Source organism: Aquila chrysaetos, chromosome 8 (genome assembly GCF_900496995.4).
Source record: "Aquila chrysaetos chrysaetos chromosome 8, bAquChr1.4, whole genome shotgun sequence".
Classification (NCBI taxonomy): domain Eukaryota; kingdom Metazoa; phylum Chordata; class Aves; order Accipitriformes; family Accipitridae; genus Aquila; species Aquila chrysaetos.
The window spans coordinates 32,627,705-32,643,337 of NC_044011.1; the positions used below are offsets into that span (position 1 = coordinate 32,627,705).

Consider the following 15,633-nt stretch of genomic DNA (forward strand, 5'->3'; position numbering starts at 1 on the left):
TAAGTATCTAAGACTGTATTTTGTATGTGGAATAAAGTGTAACCACATGCATAAATTAGGCTTATTTGTAAAAACAAGTTAAAGATATTCCTGCACTTGCAACAACAACAGAAGACAAAAGCCAGCAAATTTTCTTGCTTGTAATGAACTTCAGTTCCACCACAAAAGCAACTCTTAGATAGAAGATATTGGTATATTTGTAGAAGACTGGCCCTAACAGCATACAAAAGTAGTGGGAAAATTTCTACCTATTTTATAAAAACAAAACAAACAAGCACAACTCCCCCTTTGTTCTTTAAATGCAAAGCACATGAAAAATTATTATCCAGATCTATTTTGAAAAGATGGGACTTCTTTTGTTTTCCGTTGTTTTTTATTTTACCTGGTGCTGGTTGGCTATGGACAACCTGAGTTGCTGGTTTCGGTGTAAGAGAGGCAGTGTAATTTACTCCATTTTCTGCTGGTGTTGGCCTAGGTTCATTGTTAGCTTCGGACGGTGCATCTCCATGGTCAATCTGAAAATACGTAATGATTTACATTGCTCTTTCCAACTAACAGACTTAAAATTGTTTATCTGCAGGTCTAGTTTAGCCTCGTTTTTCAAATGTAAAATTTTGTAAATGTTATATATAAATCATTCTAAAAGAAAACAAACAAACAGAAAGATATCCTTAAGAGCCATGGTAATCCAGGTGGTTCATTTTTGCAGGGTAAATTTCAAGAAGAAATAGAGCATGTATTATTCTGAAAAAGTATTTTTATTTTAAGTGGATATAACTCATCGGGGACATTTTTCAGTACGGTATATATTAGCTGCACCAGATGTGAAATCTGTGTTTTATTGAAAAGCACTGTTCTTTGCCATAAAACCTTTCTAGAAATAATGTAGAAGCTGGCATGAAAATGCTACTCAAATCCCTGCTGTGAACAAAACACGTACACAAAATTACTTTTAAATTTCATAGATACACACAGAACTATCATTATTCACTGTTCTTGCAGAACAGAGACATACTTCTGATTCCCAGGATCTTACATTCTTCTAATTACACTCCAAGGGTAATAAGTAAACAGTACCTCCGTCCTGCTGCATAAATACTTCTGTGGTATCCAAATATTTAAGCATTTTCCACAATCTTTTCTTTCTCTTCAGTTTCCTAAAGGCTCAGGCTTACAGCGTATGTTGTACTATGCACTGAACATCTTATAATTTCCCTTGCGACCATCAGGTTATAAGCAAAGTGCCCAGCACTCAGCAAACAGAAGGTCATTCAAAGCAATTTTTATTTTGAAATGGCCAAGCCCTGCTTCCTGCTGTCCCTGCAAGGGACCAGTTGCCATGGTGTCTCAGGGTAGTTTTGGATTTATTCCTTCAGCTGCTTCCATTTCACTCTTTGATGGTAATCACATTACATGCAGAGGCAGGATACCACAGTTGTTGTTTTTTGCCCCATGATTACTCCACACTTGCAAAATATCAGACTGCACTGAATCAATAGAAGCAAATTACATTTTGATCTAACTGTTTTGTGCTGCTCCTGCTGCTGATTTCCTTCATCTTGGCCCTGACAACACACCGTATATTGCAAAAGTGTTTCTGTCTCAACAGCCTATTTCTACCAAAATTATAGGAGAAAGATATTGTAGTCAGAAACATGACGCAATTGAAAACCAATGCCAACAACTTCATTTATATCAAGCAGTACTGACTGCAATAAAATAAGGAAAAACATGATCTAGCCAACATTTATGACAGTAGAACATGCGACTGGCAAAAGCTGTAGCTGTGACAAACATGCAGAGACATGGTTATCCCCTCAATTCTCCTTAAAATATACTCCTCACAGGATGCAATTCATTAGTTTAATAAAAACAATGTTTGCTATATAGATCATCAACACACAAATAAAGCTAGAGTTCCTAACTTCTGGCAAGTTTGTCCCCCAAAAGTCACTGCATGGGCAAGTGGGTATTATCATACTTTGGGACTAGGTTTGTATGTGGTGTGAAATGCTGCATCACAGCTTGTTGAGAAACTATTAATATAGCCTGTCAGTTTTGGACATAAACCATCTGTTTTCAGAAACTAAAGCAGAAATGTGAGACAGGATCAGGAAGTGAATAAAGAGTAATTTTCACTACATCAAGCAATCTAATTTCATTAAAAAGCAGTTTCTCTTCTCATAATTCATCACACAGAATGCTAAAGTAAACATGATTTTTCCTTAGTGAAGAATATTTTAGGCTCTTTTAAAAACATGATGTAATCCAGCCTTACAATTTATAGTTTTAATATTGACAGAAAATGGTTTGTATTCCACATGTTGCCATGTCTTTGCAAGACAGTATCTTTACTAAGTAGAAAGATACATACCCATACAGGTACATATCTATATGATCTATTTCTATTTCTACAGAGAAAAGAAGTTGCAACGTGTTGGGGTTGAGAGATCTCCTCTGTGCTGCACTGTTAAGACTAGGTGGGCAGTTATTAAGTCAGTTTGCCTCTATCCTCCTTGGCAAAGTATAAGCAAGTCTAAGCAAGGTCTCCTTATAAGAAGTGTCAGATCAACTTAATTTCCACTACTGTAACTTGCTGTGATTGATTTGCAAAATTATGCCTGAATTTTCATTTTAAATAGTCGTATCAGATATGCTAAATGCAGCTGCTCCCCTAGAGCTGTTTTTGTTTACTTTCCCTATCAAAATAATTTTATTTAACCAAAGCAGCCAATTGGCTTTATTTGATTTACATCCAGGCATGCAAAACAATAGTTTCCATTTCAACACTGTTTTATGGGTAGAAACAACAGGTCACACACTCTGCTGCTTCTGTGTCAGACACATTAATGAGCCAGCAAGGCCTCCTGCCTCCCTGCCTCTGCAGTGGGAATTAACATGCAGCCCCAGGGACAGTACACCAGCAGCTGCAGCCAAAATGCATTTTACTCTGGCTAGCTTTTCCTAGACCCCTACACACTTCTGCTGCCATGACTGTGGGGGCGAAAACGTACAAACGAGTTACATCAACCTACTTTAGGCTGGGATCAATTCAAGCCAAGGAACTCTGCAAATTTCTACAGCTTATTCCTCCTGCCTGTAAAGGACACCAGGTAGGGGAAGAGAAGGCAACATTCATACCTGTACACTCATAAAGATTTTCAATGTATTCAGGGAAGTACAGTTAAAAGTACAAAACCCACACTGGAGGTATTAGTGTGCTTCCATTCTGCAAAAATAGGTGTTCTATGGCCAGGCTGGAAAGCAAGAACTGACCAAAAAGCTAAAGGTAGGAATTCATGTTACGCTTATGATGGGAACATTGCAATTAAATGCAGAAAAGATGCTGTAAATTTTGGCAGTTCTTCAGCATTCTTTGTTTATGTTATTACACTGATAATTAACAGGCAGTGTAATTGGAAGCCTAAAGAAAGGCTCATTTATTTATTCAAAACAATTCACTATTAGGTAGCTTATTTGATTACTGTTTTGCAAGAAGCCTGGGGAACTTCTTACAGAGACGCAGTTTGAACTTCTAGGGAGCAAAGAAAAAAACTCTCAGTTTTCTTGTGGCAGCTGCAAGAACCCAGCTCAGATAAATAAATGTGTGTGAGGGGAGGGAAAGAGGTATGGGGAGGTAGAATCTGTGCTAGGAGACAGCACAGCTTTGCACACAAATATTTATGGTGCGTAAATTTGAAACTGTACATAGGAAAATTGAATCCAGGTGCACTTATGTGTACATTTCTGGTAAACATACTTGAGTTTATTTAGCTATGTTGCCAGTGAATGTACTTGCAATTGTTAACTGATGTGACTCTTGCGGGGGAATGTAGGTGAACAAAAGAGTCAGCCTGGCTGACCGATGAAGAAAACGTTATCATCACACAACCTGATCAGGCAATGCGAGATTTCCAAGTACAGCCCAGCTGCCAAATATCTTACCCAGAAAGGGTGTTTATAAATAGAAGGTAACAATGGTATATTTAGATTGCCACTTATAGTGCCAATTTTGTACCTGTCCCTTGCTAGTCTATCTAACTGAATGGTTATACATTTTTAGCAAAAGCACCACTACAATCATTACAGTTTTCTTTTAAAAAATATTTCTCTGCTACTCCAAACAAGCTCCTTTATCCTATGAGCTTTCAAGCTCCTTGACATATGGTAGCACTACCTGAGCACTACAATTCATCTTTCCTTCTTCTCAATTGCTTTAGAAGATACTCTGTGACAGAATTTTTCTAACTAACAAATAAGCCTGTACAGACCAGGAAAATCTGTACTTTTTCAAAAGTAAAAATGACCTCTACGGTATTTAAAGGATTATGTTAAAAAAAGACTTTGCTATTAAAATAGAATCTCATGTGTAGAGCGTCCTAGATAAATGTCTAAGATACTATTGAGCATTTCACAGTGTCCTCATTCAGCCGAACTTGTGACACCGCACAAAGAGTAAATTGTTGGCCAGTGAATTGTAATGACTTTCACTCATCTGGTCTGCTTTGGGAATGTATTCTTGGTTACAAAATCTAGTTCAGTGAGGCTTTGTACATCTGAGAATTGAAGAAGACAGGCACCAGAGCTGAGGGCAGTTTAGGATTATAAAGCATTTCTCCATCTTCGCTAGAGACCTGTACTGAGTGCCTTTTGATTCACATGATGTGCCTAACATCTGACACAAGCAATCTTTAAAAGACAAGGTTGATATTTTCAAACACTGCTAGAACACATCCCAATGACAACTGTCTGGAATAGAGAGACTGAACGTTTGAATGTGCATAGAGTTTATGAGAAACCAGAGCTGAACTGCCAGTACTCTCAATTATGCTCAAAATAACATCTATGGATTTGTATGCACACCACCTCCAATTATACAGACAAACAGGGTTTACGGGTTAGTCCGTAGGTAACCACATATACCCAAACAGATATCTAACAACTGAAAATGTGGTTCCCATAGCTTTCATCTAAGCTAGAGTAGGCCTGAACATTTATTGACTCTATGGTCTCCTCCTCTTCATCTCTCTTTCTAAGATCTATGAAGGGTTGGATCAGTTGACCTCCAGAGGCCCCTTCCCTTCTCAATTACTGTATGATTATACTGGGTCTCTTTAGGGCACGTTTGCTTACAGAGAATGTATAGCAACATCATAATCTGAGATACATGAATGTTCCTGAACAGAATAACCTCTCCAGAAACAGAGCCTGAAATTCTGGAAAATTTGTAATATTTTCAGGAAAAGCTACTGACACAGAGTTGTCTTTTTAGTAAGGTGAACTTCAGCATCACACTGGAAAACAACAGGCAATGACTTAAGAAGATTTCATTTACTACATAACAAAGTGGGCAAATCAGCATGCACATAACATGTTTTTTTATTCAGCTTTTGGTGTCTCTCTACCTCTGAACAGTAACTTGGTCCATGCACAACATGCTGCCTTCAGCGAAACCACACACACGGTGCAATGCTTCTCGGCTGTAATGTACCCCGGTCTCATTCTAGCTGAGATGTTCACAGGTGTTCAAGTAATCAACAGATACAATTTCCAGGGACTTTCAATATTTGTCTTTCTAAGCAAAGTAGGTGCTTGTAAATACTGTACCATAATTTGCAGAGACTCTGAAAACTCCCTTACCTCTTTCTTTACCTCTTCTTCATCTTCCAAGGTCAGTGCGGCCAGTTGCTTAGCTCTTTGCTCCATCAAGTTTACATATCTTATTGGATTGGATAAGGCCTCAATCACATCTAGAAATAATGCAAATCACTTCAGTCTCAAACCCCTTATGTTATAGTTCCAGTGCTCCTCAGCTTTTAAGAGACTGTTATTTTTCATACGGATATGCTGCTGATAGGTACTCCTAGGTCCTAGAAATAACAGTAGAGGGGAGTACACCATTGTGCACAAATACTCTTAATGCAAACCCTCTTTGAGTTTGTGCTTGGTCTCATGGATGTACATTTTCTGCACAGTGTTTGTTTTATGATGGATTTTCAAAGCTTACAGCATCAGCCAGCTAGGATCCTGCTTCACGTGAGGCATAGAGGAGCATTAGTAAAAATCCCGTTTTTTCAAAAAAATCAAAATAGCTATACAGAATACATTTTTTTCACTGAAGTACAGTATGCTCTTTAAACCTATCCTTGTTTAGGGCCGATTCCAAAATACAATGCTTTACATTAAGCATGGCAGTCAGCTTAGGAAACAACTACATACTACTGTGTTGAGTAAGCAAAGTTTCATTTGTGTTTCAATGGCAAATGCCTGGGGTATTTCCTCCTTTAGAGTCATACAAGGCCTGCCTGAAAATAAGAGTTGGCCCTAATCCTAAACCTCAGGCAGGCTGCTGTAAATCAGGCCATCTTGTATGAGTGATGAGACATAATGATCCATCAGATGCAGAGGTTTGTTCACAGGACGGTTATCCCAATATGGCAAGTCATCTATACCACATTCATTTTGCATTTCAAGTAACCTTTCTATTTCCCAGTAGGAAAATGTCACAGAATTACCTGCGTAAGTATCAGGTACATAGTCTTTGACTTCTATGTACACAAAGAGAGCTGGCAGTGTCAAAGGTTGGTTCCTCTCATTCCTCAGACAAATGTAGTGATAGCCTGCAAAAAAAGAAACAACCAGTTCAGAGCATAAACTCTTCCACAGGCACTTCCAGTGTAATTGTGTTATCTTTTGTTATTTATAGTGTGGCTCCAACTGAGCAAGCAACCCCAGGGACTTCTGGTAGGGAAAGATTTACCTGAGGGTTTCAGAGATAAGTATACAGACAAGGGACTGTTAGAAAGGCACATGACACTGCAGTTCAAAATAGTATTTCCCCTTTATTTTTACATCTGTGAATAATGCAAAATATTGTCATTTATATAATTTTTTATGTATTCTATTTTATTACCTTTGGCTGCATTTTTTTTTTTTTTTTTTTTTTTTAGTTTTGTAGCTCCTACTTAATTTTCAAAAGTGACCCTTGTAGTACTCAGGAATCTGAGCAGCCAAGTAAAACAAAGATGTAATAGTCTGTCCACAGCACAGCATCTAATTAAAAAAATAGACAATGTGGCACTTTACCTACAAAGTGTGTGTGTGTATGTGTGTGTGTGAATCCTATCATGTGACCAACCTTGGAAATGTATCTGAAAAAAAGAGTATTTTCAGACTATTTTGAAAGCTGGCTGTCTTGTATAAGTGAGGGCACACATTACAGTGCAGCTTAGCCTAGCTAATGGCGAGACAACACAGATGGGGCAGCCCCAGACCCTTTCTCCCAGCCACCTACCACCATCTGCTGCTCTTTCTCTTGTTCACTGACACTTTTCTAACTTTGTAGATAGGCAGCTCAGCAAGCTAAACTCCGGAAAAAGCAACCTGCAGAAACTGCGAATAGTCTTCCATCAATTTAGCTCCTCAAAATGCCTCACCATAAGGTGAGACACACTAATGCCAGTTTAAAGACAGTGATGGAAATAGGAATGGGAGAAAAGGACTTCCAGACCCAACAAACTCTTACAGCATTGCAGTGCTGCAAAGCTGCATCCTCTGCCTCACAAATTGGTGTCTGGCACCATGGCTGAAGTCGTTCTTCTAAGGCATGATTACAGAGCCGCACATATGGGTAGTATCAAGATAAAAGTCACGAGCAGTATGCATTTATCTGGGGGGGACCCTCAGTTGGCTCATGTGAACAACTCCCTCTCCAAGTAACAGTTAAATCCGTGCTATGGGAATAATGCTAATTCTGTGGATTTGTGTGACAGTATAATATAGTTTTCATTAATGTCTCAGAAAAGAGAGAAATTAAATATTACAAAGGTTTCTCAGTTCTCTCAAGCACCTCCAGCAAATTTTCAGCAGATATATAAACCCAAATCAACATGCTGTTCTCCATCACATGCTGTAAACTAATGATTACTGGAGTCAAAAGGACAGAAGATAGGCCTGCGGGTAAAAGCTCTCAGAAGTCCTTGTATGATTTAACACAGTGGCCTTTGTTCTAAAAAGCACAAGCTTAAAAGCAGGTACATGATTGAGTGCTCTGAATGGTCTCTGTGCTGCATGAAGAGTGAGTGCCATAAAAGAGGATCAGCCTCGGGAAGAGCTCACTTCCACCAGAAGAGGGAAATCCTTCACGTGTCCCTTTCTCCTCTCCAATCACCTATCTTCTTCTGGAACTCGGCAGATCCTCCATGAGGCAATCATATCCATTAAGCCAAGAGAAAACAGTGGAGAGTTTTCTGCTGGATTGGTAAGCTGAGCTGGCTCACAAAAAGGTGTGGAGATTGGCAGAGCTGGCACAGCAGAAGGGCCAGGGTTGCATAGCCAAGAGCAGGGTACAGAGAAGGGAAGGAGAAGCGACAACTGGTGAGGAAATCCTGGAGCAGTGACATGCCCAGCAGCCACCTCCCTTGGCTAGCCTGTTTGCGCTTGCAGTGAGGCCATGCGGCCCACACCAGCTAAGACAAAACCGCTTGGAGCTCTTCTTAGAAGACCCCTGACATCACCTCCCACAAGAGAAGGGACTGATTTATACATTACCTGAGATCAGGTCTCCAGGAATAATATGGACAACAACTGTTAGATATGGGGACGTGAGTTTTGTGCTACTGCTGCGACCGGTTAGATAAGGTACAGGGTAAACACAGATACTCTTAGTTTTCTACTGTGAGTGAAGCTGGGAGCATGTTTATGGCCATAGGCTTGCCCTCATTTAGTTTCCTCCCCTCCCTGGCAAAGCTGGCGTTGAAGTCAGACACTTCTCTTGCTCAAAATGCCAATGTCACCACATCGTTCTGAAACATGATCTCTAACAAGTCTCTGGCCTGGAAAATTAGGGCTGAGTTGTCACACAAGACAATTTTCAGTCAAGTGGCCACTAATTATAATAGAAATAATTACATGATTTGGAAGAGACCAGTAATGATTTTTTTTTTTTTTTTAATTTTCAGCAATAAAGATAAAAGTTATTTTGGGTTGATTTAAAGGTTTTGCAAAGATACAACAGCTTGCATATAGGTCAGTCCTTGCATGCATGCAAAAATGACATTAGAGGAGCATATTTTTTTTCATTCCCAGCAATCTTCCATTCTCACAAAGATGACATCAAAATTAGCTGTTGCTGCCCTCTTTCCTCTTAAAAGTGTACAATTGCACCTTTTAGCACAGAACTGTGAACAAACAGTTGATCTACTGGAGACCGGTAAGTGCCAACCATGCCTCTGATGCTCAATTCTATTGGTTTTCCTGGTTTATTACAAATTTAAATTTCTGCTGAAATACAGTATTTTCCGTTTCAAAGTTGAGACAGATCATCCAAATCCCCTGTTGCTATAAATCTGCAGAATGGCTGCTGATTTACAGCACTGGGATTCTGGCTTGCTGCTTCTTTTCACTCTTCACACTTTTCACAATGTCTGTCTCAATGGAGAAAAAAGTTCACCTGGTCGAATTGCTGAGACTGGTAATATCCGATGACCAATAAATTTGCCTCCTTCTTCATACACTGCTAGCCTCAAACATGCCAGGGAAGGTAAGACCACCTAGAAAGCAATATTGTTGCATTATTAACTTTTTGCACTGAATGAAACAGCTCCTTCCAGACATAGGCTATATAGCAGACAGAAAGTTCAGTCTAGCAGATATTAACATCTACACATCCATAGGAAGGTCTTACCATATAAGAAAGAGGTCAGGGCGTATGCACCTGTGTGTCAAAATAACTCTAATAGAAGCATTTTTCAATCAAGAAACTTGAGGTGGGATGTGTGCATAGTATATTCAACCCAGCAATTTGACCCTATATTTTCAATATGATGCAAGGGACTATAGCAGCTGAACTGCTATCACTCTTGAATGCCACTCTGTTTCCTGCTTATTACGCACAGCCTTACATGTTTTTTTCCTTTTGTTTGTACCAATGGGATTACTTACTTCTAAGAAAAGTCACTGATAGGCATATTAGTGTTGAAAACTCAACAAGCAACTGAACCTGTTTTGCAGAGTGTGAATGTATGAATTACATGAACTATGTCAACCCCAGTAGAATTTTCTAGTGCTGCAGCACATTCACTGGCTAGGCTAAAGAGGTTTAATCAGGCAGGACGTTTACTAGCATTGGATGTTTTCTTGGCACTACATAAGAAAGAAGGCCAAACAGTGAAAAAAGAAAACAAGAAATCAGAAAAGGTTACTTAAACTACTCTACTAAAATAGGAATCTTTAATATTCCTTTAAAAAAATGTGTAGCATAATTAATCCAATTTTCTTACTTAATGCAAATATACATAGAAATACACACATTTTTAACCTGGGCACAGATATGCATTTTTTCAGAACATACGCTAAAATTTATCTAGACAATGAAAGGGAAAAAAAAAAAAAAGCAACAATCCAAAAGTAAGAGCTTCTCTAATTTATTTTCAACATTACTAAAAATAGTAATTTATGCTTCTCTGAGCACAGAGGCAGTCAGGCACAATCGTTAACTAAATAGAGAAATGAAGTACACTAATTAGAAGTTCATTACAGAAGAAGAATGCTAGTGATGTTTCCAAACTTGAGCTCTGGCAGGCTGCCAAAGGAAAGTCATTCAGAAGGCCAAATATTCAGGGAAAAGTGCTGTACTCCCTAGAAAGCAGGGCTGCAAGTACCAATTGTATAAACATCTCTGTGAACTACATCTGCTGAGAGAAACATAAAAGAAATTGTTTTACAAACACCTGGACTCAGGATCCACTTAAACACAGTGCCCAATAAGCAAAACCCAGGGATTCTGTTAAAAAACAGGCTGCAAGTGTATTGTGAAGCACAATAAGACATTAACGCTGCACAATCCTAAAACATGCTCGATATTTTCTACTCCCTCAAAGTTTAGAGAATTAAGTCTGAGTAATATAGTTCAAATTGCATGAGTAACTCAGGAGCCTACGTCTCATTTCAAGTGGATGGGATTTATGGGGTTTCATCCCCTAGGTTGTATTTATATAGCACAATCTAGCGCTAAGCAGAGATAACAGATTGCTTTGAATGTGCTAGCTTGGACAGCCAGATTGTTACAGCTGTATTCACATCGTCTTGCTCGCAGGTTAACAGGAGGGCTGTTCAGCCAAGGCAAAACACCATGGTAATTCAGCTAAACTGCTGCTGGGATCTGTGCTTGCTCATTCATAGCGTGGCACTGCACTGTGCCATGCAGATGAGTCTATTGACATGTCTGCTGCTTCCAGCTGTGTCAGTGAAACAATCAAGGTGACTTTAAACTCGTTTATTTTAGTAGGAGTTGGCACAACTAGAGCAGCAAAATTACACCAAAAGTGGTTAATAATAAACAGTTCAAGAAATAACTGTTCAGAATCTCTTTTTCTTCTTTCTAACCAATGCAAAAGTTCAGTAAGCCACAGAATTACCCTGCTGGACAGTGATAAAACAAGCACAATGCACATTTGGGAAGCAAGTGTTACACTGACCTTCTTAAACACTATGGTTTCCTCTTCCCAGACAGGATTAACTGCATTGCCTTGAGAGGTCTTGGTCTTCAAAGCTTTTCTTCTTGTATCCACAGGCAGGCCAAACATGTCGACTTCCACATAGGTACCAACTTTTTTATCAGAAAGAAACTGACCTGAAATTATCTAAAACCAAAACAAAGGAGGATCACTAGAGACCACTTTGGTGGATTAGGAAATGAGGGGCTGAAATGCAGGTGGATAATTCTCATTAATGATCAGATAGTATGCATTTAAAATAAAGCAAAACAAACCCAAAACCACAATAAACAAAAAAACACTCTTTATTATTGCAGACAAAGAAAAACAACTTATGAGGCCAGGTTTCCTGTGACCCCGTGGTCCTGAATTCCCCTATGAGCGATAATGTGGTTGAGATCATGCTGCTGCCCTTCCCTCAGCAGGAATACTTGTTTGGATCTCACCCTCAATCTGGCTGCCTATTTCCACAACATGGTATCTTTGAGAACTCTAATTTCTATCCAGTTTCAAAAACAGGTTCAAAAAATGCCAGAAGAAAAGAGGTATAAGCAGCAGAGAAACTATATATACTTTTAACTGCAAGGGATAAAACAAGCTAAAAAGTTGGTATTCTAATAAAGGCTCTTCACAGAGGGTCAGGAGTTTCACTATGAAAACAAAAACAACTATAAAGTAGCTGGTCTTTTCTAGTTCTTATTTTTAACAGGAAACAACTCTCAGCTTTAAAAGGTTAAAGAAAGGCCTGCAATTACTTCAGAAAACTGAAAATGCACAGGAATACATAGCAGTGCCACTGTACCTTAACAAATTGAGGCTTGCCTAAAGCAAATCTTAATTCGTTCTCAGCTGTATCTTGTATGGGCATTGACATTATAATCAGCAGAGTCTTCACCAAGCAGGCAGAAGCAGCTGACTTCTGACAGCTGTTTCATGACTCCTGGATGCTCATTCCTGTTAAAAATGCTGTGCACCTCCTAATAGCTATTGAATGACTTCCACCTCCATTTACTAAAAGCACAACAAAATGTCTCTAAACCCACGGGAGGAGCTCAAAGCTTCCATGATTACAGGTCACTACCAAGGTCATTCCCACAGTCATCTTTTTTTACTGATGCATGTCATCACATTATTACTTTATTCATATCCCTCACAGCACTGCTCTGCTACGCTTGTGTCTGCAGTCTGAGAGGAAATACTTGTTTTCTCTCAATGAAAACAGGAGGAAATTTTGCAGGTGGATTCTATAATACGGACGCTGTTGTAATGGACAAGTCCATTAAAGGAATAACAGGATTTCAGAAAGTTTATGTTTTTATAACTAGACATATACCAAGTATAAATCTGTGATCCTGTCATAGCCAATGCAATCTATCCCTCTAAACATTCATACAAGTAGTTCTCAATTTGCAGATTCCTGGCAATCCTTGAACATCATTAGAGGTCCTTACAAATGAACGAAGAAAAGTGAGTTGGCAATGGATTGCAGCTGACATTTATGGTTCCACAGTTCTACTGGAGAACTTAGAGAGAACCAGAAAATTTATATATACTAAACAGTGTAGCGTTCTAGCTATTCCAGTCCAACCTACCACTTCATAACAGCATGTTTTAAATTCAGCCCTTTGTTACTAAAACCACAGCCAAGCTACTCTTAAATCCATTCACTTCCCAATTACTTCTATGGAAAAGAATACATACAATAAAAATACATTTATTTATCCTACAATATGAAATGTGAGGCAGTATTTAAAAATGAAATATCACTCCATGAAATGAAATGCATTTTATTTTCTTGACTTAGTATAGTCATTTGCTAGGCCACTGCACAGCAGAAATATATCTATGCTCTGACATTGTCATGAGAGCATTTTCACCAGCTGCGTACATACCTTGACAGACAAGGTGTTAGCTACTATTCCATCCACTATACTTTCAGTAAATGGATCAAAGTGTTTGTCTGGTCTTCTCATGAATTCTGGCTTTAACCTGTATCCACTTTTGCCATTGTACTCGTACATTCCCATGTTTATTTGCATAGACAAATCTAGGTGTTAAAAATATTGATAAGAATTATGTTCTGGATAGATAATAATTTAAAAAGAAATAAAATAATAACAATTACTGTAATTTCAAACTGACTGTAATGCAAACAGCTATTTATGGCACACTGTTGCTTTAGAGGCTTCAGTTGTGATTGCAGCCCCCTCTTGGATTCTTTTGACAAGAAAAAGACATCTGTAACACCTTTCAGAGACTACTCAATAGAAAACATTCTCAAATTTTAAAAGAAGCCTTAACACTTAGGTTTTGAGTACCCCAGTGTTGTACTGATTGTACTGTTGTACCCAACCCAGCAGAGCACTTATGTTTCCAACCCCTTCTAACATCAGACACTGTGTGCCTGATACTTGGTTGAAACTGGCCCAAAGAGGTTTTTATTACTCTGCAGACCCCCAGCCTGTGTGGGGTTTTGCTTTCCATGAAAAGGTGGTATGTCCATGGGCACAACTGGAAAGGAAAAAGGGAATGATACCATGGTACCATATGCCCCAGAGGCAGAACATGACTAGGATATGTTCTGGTATAGAGTAGATGGAAATATTTGTATGTCTCAGAACAGACGTACCCTTGGAAGACAACACATTTCTATTTCAAAAGTGACTTGTGCATCTAGGAGCCCAAATGTCTTTGTTTCTTAAAAACTCACTTTTAAAGTGGAATTTGCTATCTAAGTCCCTTATGTCTTGATACAATGAGATTTTGGAAGACAGAGGAAAAAAATCCCTGCCAGATCTGAAATGCTGCTCAGTGGTAACCACTTACAAATGATAACAATATGGAGGGCAGCATGTATGCCTATTATACCAGCTACAGCATGGTAATTATGAATGTTCCTAGCTAAAAAAACCCCTACACCTCTTAAAGATATTCATTAACTGCTTTGTAGTATCATTCAATCACTAGACATCTTTTGATACATAAAGCCTTTCCTACCTACGAATGAGAAACTGTATCAGAGAAGTGGAAATGTACAACTTATAAAATCTAGAGACCAGCATAACTTACCTACAGTTTGGAAATTAAGAGCAACCATTTGGCAGCCGGCGTTCCAAAAGACTTGTGGCATGTAGTTCGAAGAATCTACACGTGTTCCCTTTGGGTAAATTCGGCTTAGCTGCATTTTGTTGTATCTAAATGGTGAGTAGTTAAGATATAGTACGTATGACAAAAATCACTTTGCAAAGAGGTGCAACTGCAATATTTAAATGCAGGTTCTTTACAGAATGGCAGTGGGTTCCTTATTTGATTTCTGCAACCATAATGCTTCCAGAGGTCCACAATTTTGTAGGAGATATGAGAAATACAGGGTAATTAAAGGTGCTGTTTGTTCCTGTACAGAGTACTCAGAATAAGCAAGGAAATAGCACAGGCATATGCATAAAAAACATAGCATTCATAAAATTTCATTTATCATTATGGCTACTAATTTGGGATTTTCCTAAGATTGCATTTATAGAGGCCAATTAACTGTAAACAGCAAATCTTCCTCTGGAGCAGGAAGAGGTGCTCAGTTAAAAAGTGCTTTTCTGGAATAAGCATTAGAATTGGCCTCCACATACAGACAGAAATGATGAGTGTACACTTCTTATAGTTGAGTCTACAAATCTCAGAGATGAGAACATGCTGCAGGTTATCTGTGGAAATAGCTTTCCATTAATCTTCTTTAAGGCACTATTTTATCTTGACCTTTCATTCTTAACTGCAGGCACAATGAGAGATATTGAGAAACATCAAAAGGTCTAAACAGAATGCTCCTTAGCTTTTCTTTAAAAGTTATTTAAAAAAAAAAAAGACTTGTGTGGTGATGAAACAGCTCAGTGCTCTTAGAACTAGATGTATGATGGGAAAGTAAACTTTCTCATATCTCTTTGCAAAAAACCAAGTCGGCCACATTCTGACAATTTGCTCACCATAACTCATACCACCTCATACAGGATGATAAATTTAACAATGAGAATATGAAGTATCAGGTCTTCAATATGTAGTTTATGCCTATTCCCTCTAGTCCTAGCCCACAGCACAAGGACTCATGCCAGCTTTTAAATTAGCTCATCAGAACTCAGGCCAATTAATT

At 38.6% G+C, this 15,633-nt stretch overlaps 1 protein-coding gene across 3 annotated transcripts in view; it reads right to left on the reverse strand.

The window, feature by feature from the left end:
• The window catches only part of PLCB1 (phospholipase C beta 1), a 412,867-nt gene that overhangs the window by 75,616 nt on the left and 321,618 nt on the right, over window positions 1-15,633 (reverse strand). For all 3 annotated transcript variants that reach the window (XM_030022429.1, XM_030022430.1, XM_030022431.1), the window contains 7 exons: window positions 14,565-14,689; window positions 13,388-13,542; window positions 11,478-11,642; window positions 9,452-9,551; window positions 6,516-6,620; window positions 5,641-5,750; window positions 383-515 (listed from right to left, as the gene is read on the reverse strand). In XM_030022429.1, the coding sequence (XP_029878289.1) occupies window positions 383-515; window positions 5,641-5,750; window positions 6,516-6,620; window positions 9,452-9,551; window positions 11,478-11,642; window positions 13,388-13,542; window positions 14,565-14,689 (893 nt within the window). The remainder of the gene's footprint in view (window positions 1-382; window positions 516-5,640; window positions 5,751-6,515; window positions 6,621-9,451; window positions 9,552-11,477; window positions 11,643-13,387; window positions 13,543-14,564; window positions 14,690-15,633) is intronic.